A 14059-nucleotide genomic window follows, 5' to 3' on the forward strand; every position below is an offset into this window, starting at 1 on the left:
TCTTACTGAATGGCAGAGCAGGCTCAAGGAACCAAATGGCCTATTCCTGCTCCTATTTTTTATGTTCTTATGTTTTATTAGAAGAAGAATATTGGGGAATGGGTCTCAGTGGATAGCCTTTTCAGAGAGCCAGCATAGGTGCGATGGGCTGTATGGCCTCCTGCACTGTAAATTCTATGATTGCTTGTCTCTGTAATTCTTCAGTTTCTGTTATTTTGATGCAACAATCTTCAGGAGTTTGTGTGATTTTGAATATTCCCCTGTTACCTTACAAACCAGTGATTTGTTTCATACTGATCTTGCTGTCCAGAATTGACCAGTCTTAATTTGGAACCTTACAGCCATACTACACAACATTTTGAGTTTTATGACTTTTCGTGCTTGGGTCGAAAGAACCCAGCAATGCCAGTAATTTAAAATAAAAATAGAAAACATTGGAAATATACACACCCATGCATCATCCTCACAGCAGCAGATGAAAAGATATTGGAAATGTTTTTTCAACTGCTGCTGAAACCCTCATCTGTGGATTTGTTGCCTCTAGACTTGACTATTCCAATGCTCTCCCGGCTGGCCTCTTAAATTGCACCTTCTGCAAACTTGAACGCATCCAAAACTCTGCTCTGCATTACCTAATTCATACCAAATCTTATTCACCCATCACCCCTGTGCTTGCTGACCTACACTTGGCTCCTGGTCCATCAACGCCTCAATTTTAAAATTCTTATCCTTGTTTTCAAATCCCTCTGTGGCCTCATCCCTCCATTTCTCTGTAACCTCTTCCAGCCTGACAACCGTCAGATCTCGGCACTTCTCCAATTCTGGCCTCTTGTGCATCCTCGATTTTCATCGCACCACGATTGGTAGCCATGCCTTCAGTTGCTTAGGGGGCCTAAAGCTCTGGAGTTCCCTCCTTAAACCACACCGCCTCTCTACCTTTCTCTCCTACTTTAAGATGCTCCTTAAAACCTCCTCTTTGATTAAGCTTTTGGTCACCTGTCGTAATAACTCCTTATGTGGCTTGTTAGAAATTTTGTTTTATAATGCTCCTGTGAAGTGCCTTGGACATTTTACTTGCGCTATATAAATGCAAGTTGTTGTTGAAATACGCATCACGTTGATCAACACCCGAAAGAGAGCGAGAGAGAGGTTAATCTTTTGGGTGTGACACTTTATCAGAAATCTTCCTCATGCTTTGTATTTTTTGAGCAATGGAAATTGTTGCATGTGGTTAAAAGTCAGAAGGACAAAACTTGTCTAACAGGGAATTGCCAAGCCTTTTGTTCAGAATATGATCCACCTTATCCTGTTTTTAGGTGTGGGATATCCCCAAATATTTCCAAGAGATCGGAAGTTTTCTGCCAGGTCACATGGATTATATGCCAGACAATATTGTAGAACACAGTACTCCGAAATGCAGGAACTACTCTTGACAAAGGACATAGCTAAGCAGGAATCTGTGGGAAGGATTTAACTTTTTATCAACAAAAAAATGGTTGCCATGCATACTAAGGGACAGTTTGCTTCAGCTGTGCAGAGCCTGAACACCCACTCATACTCCAGTAGATTCCTCTGAAACAGTTATTGCGTTTTTGCTTCAGCCTATCTCCACCTTACTTCTGCCATGTTCAGGTAAACAATTTCTGTTATGATTAGATCAGAATTGACTGCAATTCTGCCACAAGTGAACATGTGTGAGAAACATGATCCAAGCTAAGTCCTGTGAGTTGTTTCTATCCTAATAGTCAAATTGCATTTGCTCCTGTTTATACAAATTCACAAATTTGAATATTTTTCAGACCTTATCTCTGAAACGTTGTATACAACTGCTCTAAGCTGCTTTCCTCTGGAATGTGGAGTTATAAAAATAAAATTGTTTAGGGTACATTTACTAGTACCCAGCACATCAACTCACCTAACTGGAAGAGATTTACTCCTCTGAAGTATGTGGTAGCCAGTAACTCTTAGCTCCTATTATTTTTTAGTGATCGGCATTTTTCTCAGCCCTGTAAGCTGATCCTAGTATTCCAAAATTCAGTACCAACTGTCAATTTAGATTTAAATTATTTCTTTTTTTTTAGCTCTTTCCTTTCTTCAACCACTGCCCCACCGCCCCCAACATAAGTGCTATATTTTAGTGAACGGTGTTTACTCACATAATTAACACATACATGGGATATTTCAAAATAAAATGGGGGGAATATTTTGGTGTCTGACAAAGTATGAAAATAACAGTGTGAATGAATTTAATATATTTCTCTGCAACCCTTAAACCCCATGATGCGCACAGCTCTTGTTTTAGTCTAAGTGTGGAATTATGCACCAGCATGTGTTAATACCTTTGAAGAGCAGGGTAAAGATTGGAGAACAAAAACATTTATTACACTGACATGAACATTGATATGATAATCTCATTGTATCCCCATTTACTATTACACCCTTCTATAGCTACAAACATGCAATGTAGAGTTGCCACCTTTTGCGAAGTTCAAAACTGGTCAGAGAATAGGGCTGGTGGGGTTGTATAGTGCAAAGTCTCTGGATTTTCTGTTGGCATTTTTATATTTGCATTGCTCCCTTCCTTTCCGCTGAAGCTGAATTTCATGCTGTGATGGTTTTGCAGCTGCTGGAACAATTTGACTCGGTCCAGTTCTGATATTTTTCTCTAAATCCTGTGATACCAAATAAAACTCAAAACTCAAATCCATCAGAAATTGGACAAGAAACAAGAAAACTCGATCTCTGCTGCTTAATTTATATTAAAATGGACAACTTACTCAAAATGGACTGCTTGGCCAAAAAATGAGTGGTGGCAAATACATGGAAGGCTCTCTATCGTGGTAACAATGGTACTTTTGGCAAACAATGCAGACTTTTTAAATCAACAGATTGTGTAATGAGAAAATATAGTAATTAAGCATTCACATAACAGATCATTTAAACCAACTAGAAACAAAAGCATTGGTGAAAATAATTAAATATTACTGTGAAAAAGCAGCTGTTACTCAGCTGTGCCGACCCCAACTGGCAAATGTGTAAAATTACACTCCAAACAACAGCTGCATTTCACTATCAGTTTATCAGGCCTTTCCACTTTTTGCTTCTTCAAAAAATGATTTGCAATATGACTTTTTTTCTCCCTTTTTGGTATTTTCACACACCCACATTTATGATCCTTCAGTGTTCTAAACATATCTACAGAGCAGATGTTGCCAATAATTTGCATCTGGTTTTTCGGCGCTCGGGTGCTGACTCGGGTCCAAAATGTCATCCGAGGAGTGTGTGCACCCTTCTGGTGCAGGCCCGCCGGGTGCCATTTTGGGTAGTCATTAGTGTGGGAGCTGGGAGTGTGCACCGGAAGTATGCAAAATGCACAGATCGTGGCATCAATGATTTTATGCCAGCTCTACCATTTTTGACCTCAACACTGGAGCTAACTCCCTCTCTGAAAAACGCACAGCTAAACATGCAATCAGCAGCAGGAAGGGCCTCCACCAGGCCTATTTAAAGGGATCATCAACTGCGTTCAACTTCGTTGCTGATTGATTTCTACTGGCTCTTACTGAGTTTGTACACGTGTTTGGTGTTTTTTTTAATCTTCTTTGAAGTTGCTGACGTCTCCAGGGAGTGGTGTGGCAGGTTACTCCAAGGCTTCTGCTCAGACCAGTTGATCGCAGACATGTGTGCGGTAGTTTGTATCTACCATGTCCTGCAAGAGAGAGAGCAAAGTATGCCAGTGAGGGTGGTGCAATGTGATTGGGTGATGCGCCTATAATGGTTCAATAGCTGGCAGTGTGTGCAAGCTCTGAGAAATGGGTGTGAGGCTTTCAGCAGTGATGAGGGTGAGGTGAAGCTATGAATGTGAGGTATGAGTTGTGTTTGGTAGAAATTGTTGGTAGGTGAGTGATGGGAGTGTGGTGTGGCTGGTGGTGCAGATCGTGGGATATGGCATTTGAAGATGAATTCACTAACCATGACCGCATGTGTGAGGTTATTAAACTTCTTGCGGCACTGTATCCAGGTCCTTGGGGCTACACTACTGGCTATCTGCTACTATTGCCTTCTCGCGTTTTATCTGGAGGGTTTCCTGGCCCCCCCCTGTGGATACAGAACACCCGCTGTTTTTGTCCACTCCTGCACCAGGGCCTCAAGTGCTGCATCAAAAAATCTGAGAGCCCTCTCTCTACCATGTTGTGCCATCTTCACTCTTCCTGTAGGTCATGCACTCCTCTATAATGACTTCCAGTATCTGCTGCATCCAGTATGCACCTCTCCTTTAAGTGGTGCAGCCTGGCTTTAAGAAGTGCAGGCATCGTGATCCCTGTGCACGTTTTTGGGGGCAATCGAATTTTTAGCCCAATGCTTACTAGCGGTGTCCATTTTCTGTACTCATCGCTGCAGTGTGTTAAGAGTGCCAACTCTAGTTGGAGCCATTCCTGAGGTTTGATCACGGGACACTATGACCATATGATACATGGCCATGTGATGCCTGATCACTTGGCATCTGACCACGTGGCATTTGATCACATGACTTCTACAAATGCTATTGTATTTACCTTTTTATAAAGGTTAGGTCGCCTGTAGTTGAATGCTCGTGGTTTTGCAACAGCTGTTGTGTGAAGTTCCAAGAATCAGGAGCTACTCGTGAGCAAGAGATGCGAGGCAACTAAGGGCAGGCAAGAGGGGAAACCTAGAAATAGCCCCCCTCTCCCATTTCAGAGACCCCTCCACAAATACCGATTTCTCTCAGTTGCCAACTCCCCAGACCCTTCCAACTGCATTCCCACGTGGTCAAGGCTCTCTGGAGGTGGTCAGGTGACTTCATCAAGACAGAAGCTTCTCCAACAGTAGCCGGTGATGTCATGAAATGTGGGGGGGGGGGGGAGTGGTGGTCGTAGGTTGGGGTCGTGGTAGGAAATTTAAATAGCTGATATCCCGGCTGTTGGAGGCAACATTTTGGGAGGATTGGGAATCCTAATGTGTGTGTGTTTATGTGGTTAATTGAACAACTACCAATCTAAAATGACCATTATGACAGTCAAGAACCATTTATTAATGCAAGTTCCACTGGATTTTAGTGTGTTTTGTTTTTTTCCTTTTCAGCAACTTTTTGCCATGTACCCTGTACTAACTTTTAGCTGAAGGGTAGGGCAGGCAAAGCATATGCAGATCTTTACTGATGTTGATCTATATCTAGCTACCAAAAGGTATATGAGAGCAGTCTGGAGATGTGCCAGCTGTGTTTTTTTTTCTCCTCTTACATTAGCCTCTAACTCACTCTATTGCATGAAAGTTTAACTTCATTTGAAATCCCTCACCCATTTATTTTAAACAGGTTAACACTTCTGTTAAAATGACAGCAAAATGTCAGACTAATGTGTTAAGGCTTCATACATGATGGTGTAATTTTAGGACTAATGAGGGCAATTAAGAGTTTGCACTTCCAGTGGGGTACCTCATTATGGTCAGATAATCATGAACATGATGTTGTAAGGGAAGGAACAGGGTTAATGTACACAGCTCATATTGAAACATAATTTTATTAAGACTGGTGTTAATGTTCTGTTTCCAACATTGTTGGTGTCAGTAATGTGTTCAAACTTGTAACCTCTGATTTCATTGGAGAATTAAAAAAATATATCAATGGAAATGAACAGAAGAAAACAAGGATGTTAACATTAATCATGTTTTGCAAATATTTGATTTCTACAGTATAATTCTACCTCTGAGAATAAATGGGGGTGGGGGACACTCAGTTTAACAACGAATGTAGAAAAACAAGATCCTTTATCATGTGGCACAGTGAAGTATGAACGCATTGTACAATGAAATGATAAGACACGGATTGATGCCTGAGCTCCCAATCTTAGCCGTGCCACTGTGGGGGTGGGGAAATATGCTAGCTGCCAAAAGTATGGCAAGGAAATCAGAGAGAGCCCTCACCCTGGGGTTACTCTAACACATCTCCACCCAGCTGATTTCAGAGCTACATTGGTGAAGGCTGGGAGCAGGATGCTCAGCTGGGGATAGTTGGTGATGCGTAGAGTGTAAAAAGAGAAAATACAAAATTTAGGACAGACTGGATAATCAGACAATATCTTTTACTATCTGAAAAGTATAAATCTCTGTTGTTTTTCAGGTACAGGTATGCCAGTACCGCCACCACCACCTCTTCCTCCTCCTACTCCACCCGGGGCTCCACCACTGCCATCTTCATTTTCCTCTGTAAGTCAGAAATGTTTTAATTAGGTTATGGTAACAAACTTGAAGACATTTTAACTCTGGCTTATTGTGGGAACATGTCCAACAGTAAGCGTTCAAAACATTACATTGACGAAGTGTTGCCTTTTAACCAGTGGTCTACATATAATTTTCCAGTTAAGTACTTCTTTTCATCAATTCAGAACTAATCAGTCAGTTAGTGACGGTGCATACATGTTTGGAATTATTTCTAAAGAATTCATTTTGGCCATGATTTTTGGAGGTGATCTTTGCACTCATAAGATGTTGGCCCTGAAAAACTCCCAAGTCCACTCTGCTGCTGTAATAATGATAGACTGGGACTTCCAATTACTGGATAGTTGTGCCTTTGGTTCTGAAGTGGCCGGCCACTCCATTTGTACACAGCTGGGATTAGGACGCCCGCTTAGGAGATTGTTGAACCTCCTTCTGGAACCATGCCACAGTGTTGAAGAACCAACTGAACCAGCCAAAGACTTAAAAAAGATGAAAACAAGTGGTTGGTTCCCAAATATGCTGGTTTTCCTTACAGCATTCAATCATATTGGATACAGTAGGGGACCAGCTTTTTGAATTTTTTATTGGCCACACTTTCACCAGGATTATGTATGGGAAAACATATTTCAAGTGTGCATTGAGTCAGGGCAACGGAGGCAAGGCAGGTGAGAACTTGGGCAGGTGACATTATCTTGCTATATCCACCTCTTGCAATGATGTCTGTGTGAAGGTGACTGGTACAAGCAGTGCCTGCTTCTTTCTGGCAAAAATTTTGCTGCTGAAAAATGGGGAATATCCACCCCCAGCCACCCAGTTAGTGTTTCAGAGCCATGCAAAACATCGCAGACTTTTGGAACCTTTTAGATATTTGAATTGTGAATAGATCATTTTTTTGTTTTTGCACTGTAACACATTAAGTATGGTTTAGATGCAGGATAAGGTTCTTGAACAGATGTTCTTTTTTGAAGATCCCCAAAACTTTCAAAACCACCTAATTTAGGTGCATAATCTTTGACCTTGCATATCTTAAATTGCAGTTTAATATCACTTCAAGCTATCTGGCCAATCTTACCAAACAAATAAATCATTTGAAAAAGATAAAAGCCTGAAAGTTAATGAGTGACGCTATTATGCAAGCGCTTAACCCGTAGCAAACTCTCCTCACCACTATTTAAAACTGTGGCATTAACCCATTTATTTTCAATGGCTTCAAGCATCAATTAAAGTAGGGGAATGCATTAACCAACCATACAATAATGCCATTCAAAGTAATTTCAAGCCTAAATTTCCATTTTGCAAACATGTCTTAGAAATTGTAACCATCAATTTAAATTTTTAACACAAAACTCCTTGCACCTGCACCTTCAATGTGATAGTATACTATTAATAATTGTGTTCCAAAGATTTTAATGCGCAATGTTGTTGCCCATAAGACCAAGAAAGAGAAATTGTTTCTTGCCTTAGTTATATCTCTCTTGATTGCACAGACTGAGTATTATCTTGCACTGTTCATCAATAGCAATTGACAGAATTAATTATATAATTCACTCTATATTTTGAGTATGTCCTACATTGATCACTAATATACTCATACATTCCTGAAGGGGCAAAGCTTTTGAGCCAACAGCATGACATACTTGCAGTAGATAATGAATAATTCAGTTCTACGGTAGTTTCAGTTTCAGTGTAAGCTATTCAAGGTAACTATGGTCTATCCAACCATACATTGATTCTAATTTTGTTTTTGAATGTACTGTTGCACTTTTATCTGGTGGGTGTATATTTCCAAGCATTAAATCAACTTTTTGTTGGTGAAAGATAAACAATAATTGATGCCAAGAGGTTAATCTTATACGAAAGGCATGAAAATAGCTCTGTAGCTGTTAATTATCATGTGATTGCTACTCTCTCCTTCTAAGCTTCCACACAGCATATCATGTGACTATTATTTTTAGAAGCTGTTCTTCACCTTCCTAGCAATATGTTTGAATACATTCGGACACCCTTATCTCCCAATAGAAAACAGAAAGTCTTCACTGGCTGTATGTTAGTTGAATATTAATTTTTACACTGTGCTGCTACAAATTTGGTTGACTTGATTCAAAAATTATGAGGTAATTAAATTGCTTCTATCTGGCCTCTAAAGCAGTGAAGAGCTGGACTGTACAAACACAACTATTTACTCTTATGACTACATTCTCTACAGACTGTACAAGTACATCTACTGCCCACTGTACAAGTACAACCTAATTCTGCACAAACGTGCTTTAAGTCTAACCATTGCTCACATAGCAACTAATGAAAAGCAGCTCCAATAAATAAGACGTAAAAAAGAATTTTATCATAACTTTTCTTGTATCCATTGCCTATGTTGTGACTGGCAGGAGGGGGGGAGGGAGAGGGAGAGAGAGAAACGGGGTGTTAGAGAGAGGGGAGACAGGGGGGCCGGAGAGAAAGAGATGGGGGGGGGGTGTTGGAGAGAGGGGAGGCAGAGAGAGACAGGGGACTCGGAGAAAGGGGAGACAGGAAGAGGGGGAAATCGGGTAGCGGGGGGAGAGAAGAGGTTAGCAACTCGATATGGGGAGGGGTAAAGAGTACAGAGAGTATAGTGGGGATGGCGAAAGAACGTGATCCAGGTCTAAAAGGGGGGGGGGGGTTGATAGCGTGATCCAGATGGCAAGACCTGACGAAATCCAGAAGTCAGGACATTGTCACTATTCTGGCAGGGGGGGGGGGGGGAGGCCATGAATCTGTGGGGGAGGAACTTGGGCAGGGGGAGAAGGTCAGGAACCTGAGAGCTGGGGTGGGGGGAGGGCAATGGGGGAAGAAGATCAGGACCTTGGGCGGTGGGGGGTGATTAGGTCAGGAACTTGGGGGTGGGTGGAGGGGGTTTTTGTCACGAACTAGGGCAGAGTGGGGAGTAGATCATGAACTTGGGCTGGCGGGGGGAGTAGGTCATGAACTTGGGCTGGGGAGGCGGGGGGGATTAGGTCATGAACTTGGGTGTGGGGGTGGGGCAGGAACTTGTTTGGGGTGTGGGAGAAGTTCTTAATCTGTAAGAGTGAGCTCAATTTTATCTGAGGTCGGCAGTCAGAATGGCTTGAATTACACTTTGCATAGTCACTGCTTACATAGGCAGGGCGGTTCTAATTACACATTCCAGAGAAACTGCTGGGTGTGTCTTGTCCTCCAAGGGTCGTGTGATTAAGAAGATCCAATCCGAGCTTTTAGGTGTTATAAAATAAACGTGTCTGTCAGTTTACTTCTTCCATAGATTAAGGTCTATAAATTCAACCGAGCAACACCTGTTTTCTGGGAACTAATGGATCCACCATATCCCCAAAATGGCCAACAGAATGCTCGTGCATATTTCCGGCCGGAAGTGTGGCACCCGCCATTTTGGTAGAGGAGGTTGCATTGGTGGCAGGAATGCAAGCCAGCAATATTCAAAGTAAGGCATAATCCATTTAAATTAAGGTCCTGCATATTCAATTTTGGATTGCATCTGCGCTTTACTCGCCAAATACTGACACCCCATAGCACAATGTGGCACTAACTGGCATAAATGTGCTCTCACTAGCACTATTTAAATGATCGTGCAGTACTTACAGGTTAGTTGCTGGTTTATTATTTTTGGCTACTGCTTTTTCTAGACATTTTTTTGCTGTGTTTTATCACTCTGAAAAGTTCACTTTGTCTGTAGAGATTTTGTAGGACCTACACTGTTGTTGCTCTTTGACTCTCAAAAAATCTGGCTGCAGACATGGGTGGTCTCCTAGGGCTGGAGATTGAGTGGGAGCAGCAAGGAGAAGGAGAAGGAGAAGGAGGAGGAGGAGTGCACTGAACAGGAGGCCATATCCACAGAAGATCTTCAGGAAGCAATTCTCCTACATCAATTTTACCAAGGAGCAACACTTGAGGCTTCACCAAGGAGGCTGTTACCAAGCTATTTCATCTGCTGCAGCCACAACTCAAGCCTCAAACCAAGGCATGGACTGCCCTGCCTGTGGCTGTTAATGTCACCAAAGCCCTCAGCTTTTATGCTGCAACAGGTAACATCAGCAACATCTCACAGTTTGCACTACACCGATGTAACGGTGGTCAACAAGGCAAAATAAAACAAGAACAATAGGTTTTGCCTGCATGGCAGGCTTCCTCAGGGTGGAGGGTGCCATTGACTGTGCACACATTATCTTGCATACTCCCTATCACCAGCCTGTCATCTTTATCAATCAAAAGCGATTCCACTTCCTCAGCGTACAGCTGGTTTGCGACCACAGGTAGCACATCATGCAGATCTGCACCTACTATCCCAGCAGCAGTCATAACTCTTTATTTCTGTACCTGTCCTCTGTGCTGCCTTTATTCTAACCAGGCCATCAGATTACAGCTGGCTATTGGCAACAAGGGATATCCCCTCCGGAAATGGCCATGCTGCTACAGGAACATTAACGAGCAAACAATCACAATACTCAATCAATGCTTCTACTGCCTGGACCATTCCCCTGAGCGGGTATCTATCTTTGTTATTGTTTGCTGCATGCTCCAAAACTTCGCCATCATGAGGGATCAGTCCTTCCCACTACCTGGGTAGCAACAAGTACAAGAAGGGAAGAGGCAGTGACCACCAGAACATCTGTCCAATCTCTCGTTTGAGGAGTGCTTCACCTAAATCAGCACTCCATTTCCCCACTCACCAACAGTCCCACAGTCCTTCGCACTCTCATTACAACCATCATCCAATTAGCTTCCTTCACTCCAGACTTATTTGTTCTTCTTTCATTTCATTGCAATTAGCAATATCAAATCCAGAACAAAAAACAAATTTATGAGACAAATCATATTGGCATTGACAAAAAAATGATAAATCACCTTTGTGCAATCCCTTAGTGCATGTCTTGTGTGTGTGTTTTCCTATACTGATGATCCTATGATGCGTTTCCCCACTGGCTACAACTTTGGAGCGGAAGACTGCTGAGCTTCCATTGATGACATGTCAGATGGCCTTGGACGACCTTGAGCAGCTCTGGGCCTAGATAGCTCTGCTATAGACTGCAAAATCTCGGCTGCAGCAGTCTGGGCCAACTGGCTGAGTGGCACCAGCAAGAGCACAAGTTTGGTAAGAGAGCAGGCATGCTGTCATCTTGAGAGAAGTCACTCTCCTGGGGCGGTGCCTCAGCACTCAAGGTTTTGTTTGAGAACAGTGCGCAAGAGTGATGTGATGCTCTGGAAGACTCTTCCAACAGTGGCTCAAAGCCAAGATGGCAGTCATTTATGCTTCTATGCCAGTAGTGTGAGCTATCATGGTAGCCCTATGAGCTTCCAGAGCACCAGTTTTGCTGCCATGTAGTCATAAGACGTTCCATCATGGCGAGTTACACTGTGGCATTGATGTGTAAGTGGTTTTGCCCTTGGTGGTTTCGAATCACTCCCCCTTATAACAGTTCTAGACACCGGAATTATAGTAGTGAACAGAAATACACAATTATAGTCAGATCGTTCGGTCTTAACCATCACAATGCTTTTATTCAAGTTAAAGCACACACCTGCACCCAGTAAAACACACCCTGGTGGTGTAAAACAAACAAACACAGTACAACACACAACCCTTGCTTGGTTTGATAGGGCACCACCAAATCTGTCCAACAGAATGTGTGTATGCCTATGATCTATGCAGAAAACCTCCCCACTAAACCCTTAAGGCTTGGTTGAGACACACGACACCCCTTCTCACTATGCAGTGGTCTTAAAGATGTTTGGGCTGGGATAAATGCTCACCAATTACTCCTCTGGCTTACTCGCTGCTTCTCCCGATGAGGTGTATCTTCTGGTTCTGTACCAATCTGTGGTATTCAAGTCCAGTCTCAAGATTAGCTTCCCAGTCGAAATAGCGAGGCTCTCTTTGCTCGTAGATGGTGTTTCTTCTCTCCGTCCCAGATGGAGTGCTCAGTCCTTGTGCACTGAACGAAGCAAGCAAGTGTAGAAGAGGAGAGAGAGAGATGGCAGCCAAAACTGCCTCTCTTACACCTGCAAAAAATGCTTCATCTCGTGCCAAAAGTTAGTCCTTCGCCTCAGGCAGTACAACTAAAAACTAAAAAGAAACACCTCTTCGGACGGTGTCTTTGGCAACTGTCCTGTTCCTCGGGACAAGGCTCCAACAAGTGTGGGTGGCTGAAACACTTCTTTTGTGTCTTGAGCACCGACCAGTCATCTTGATCTCTCACTGATGGGTTCCCATTACATGACAAAGGGCCTCCCATCAACCATCTCCCTGCCATTTCAGCCATCGATCCATTCCTGCCCACCTGATGTGTATTCCTGTGGGACATGTTTGGACCTGTCCCACGTCATGCTGTCTGCCCTTCTGCAGTAACAGCCATGTTAAAAGCAATGTCCAAAACTTAAAGTCCAAAAGTTGAAGCTTTTGCTGTTGTTGTTTTTGCCGACTTCTTACTGTCCCCCCCTATGATATTTCAAGAATCCTTCTGGAATATCAAACGTCTGCTGGTGAAAGAACATCGTGGCCTCCAACCAACCCTGTATACTTTACTGTTAAACACCCCAAATACATCCCTTAAAATACAACACGAACACATTCATACAACATATTTACAGAGAAAAACATTCAGGTTCAACCTTTAACCAAGGCCTCCCACTGACTTCAGAGCGCCTTGCTTCGCCTTTTGCAACACAGCCGCAAGAATTACATTACAATGAGAAATTGTACAATTACAAGAGTGTCCGAGTAAATCCGGATCCACGGAGAAACTTCTACATTCAAACCAATGTCCCACTGGGGCAGGGAATTTATCCCTTTAATTTCCTCCCCTGTGTTCTGGTTTGTCTGTTCCAACGTAAAATAATATTTCTGTGAGAGCTTAACAGCTTTTATTAATGTTGTGAGATGTTCGGGCAGAAAAGGAATCTGATATCTGAACTGTGTGATGCACTGCTGCAGATTATGGATTGTGTCATTCACCGTGATGTGTACCATGGATGGCTCTGGGATTGGAAGGATGCGCTCTTGGGCCACTTGAACTTCGGTGTGGGGTTTGAAGCAGAAAGTAGTGTCGGTGACCAGACACCAAGTGTTGCGGTACACCCGGTACTGGTCCACGCTCGTCGTCCCGCAGTACGTCCCGTTGCCTGCATATGCTACCTGAGGTGGAACGTGGCTCTGGGCCATCACCTCCATGGTGCAATTAATAGGCTCTGCACTCTCTGATTCGAACCTGCACTCTGGCCAATCGAATGCGTTCAAGTGCTGGAGACACAATATGATGTGTGCGCCCCTGCTCTGGCATCCCTTAAGGTCAGTGCCAGTCATGGCGTGTTCCCACTTTATTACAAACGGTGGGGCCCCATGGTACCGCACGTGGACCCCCTCCCGTAAGATGGCAATGTTTTCCACTCGGTATACCGACACTGGCTGTGGTTTCCCGCCCATCACCGGCATACGCAACACAATCCCAATAACCGAGTGGTTGGACCAACTGCAATCCACTGGGACTGGGTAGACTTCGGAAGCTAAACGGAGCTGACATGGACTCATCGAATTATGATAGGGCTGAGTGCTGCGAGGTGCCGGTTGCTGACCCACGACGGGACGCGACCTTGCCGGAGGTGCTCCAAATTACTCGCCTAGCATCCAGGCACCGTACAACACGCACACTTCATTCATGGCTGCCTGTGCCGAGGCATTCCTGTCCTCCCGTATTAATGCATTTACAGTCTTTGCGTGTGTCCCCAGCTCCGCGATGACCTCTTTTAATTGAATAGTCATTGCCTGGTCCTCCTTTAGCTCCGACCCTACCACTTCGTT

General features: G+C 43.4%; 1 protein-coding gene across 7 annotated transcripts in view; it reads left to right on the forward strand.

Moving 5' to 3' along the window:
* The window catches only part of LOC139263874 (WAS/WASL-interacting protein family member 3-like), a 176312-nt gene that overhangs the window by 56314 nt on the left and 105939 nt on the right, over window positions 1-14059 (forward strand). For 4 of the 7 annotated variants that reach the window (XM_070879936.1, XM_070879935.1, XM_070879934.1 and 1 more), the window contains one exon: window positions 6140-6225. The exons of 1 other annotated variant lie outside the window; for it this stretch is intronic. In XM_070879936.1, coding sequence (XP_070736037.1) covers window positions 6148-6225 — 78 coding nt within the window. In that variant the 5' untranslated portion in view covers window positions 6140-6147. 2 more of the 7 variants (XM_070879938.1, XM_070879939.1) reach the window with 2 other exon arrangements.

The sequence above is a fragment of the Pristiophorus japonicus genome, chromosome 5, assembly GCF_044704955.1.
Source record: "Pristiophorus japonicus isolate sPriJap1 chromosome 5, sPriJap1.hap1, whole genome shotgun sequence".
In the NCBI taxonomy this organism is placed as follows: domain Eukaryota; kingdom Metazoa; phylum Chordata; class Chondrichthyes; family Pristiophoridae; genus Pristiophorus; species Pristiophorus japonicus.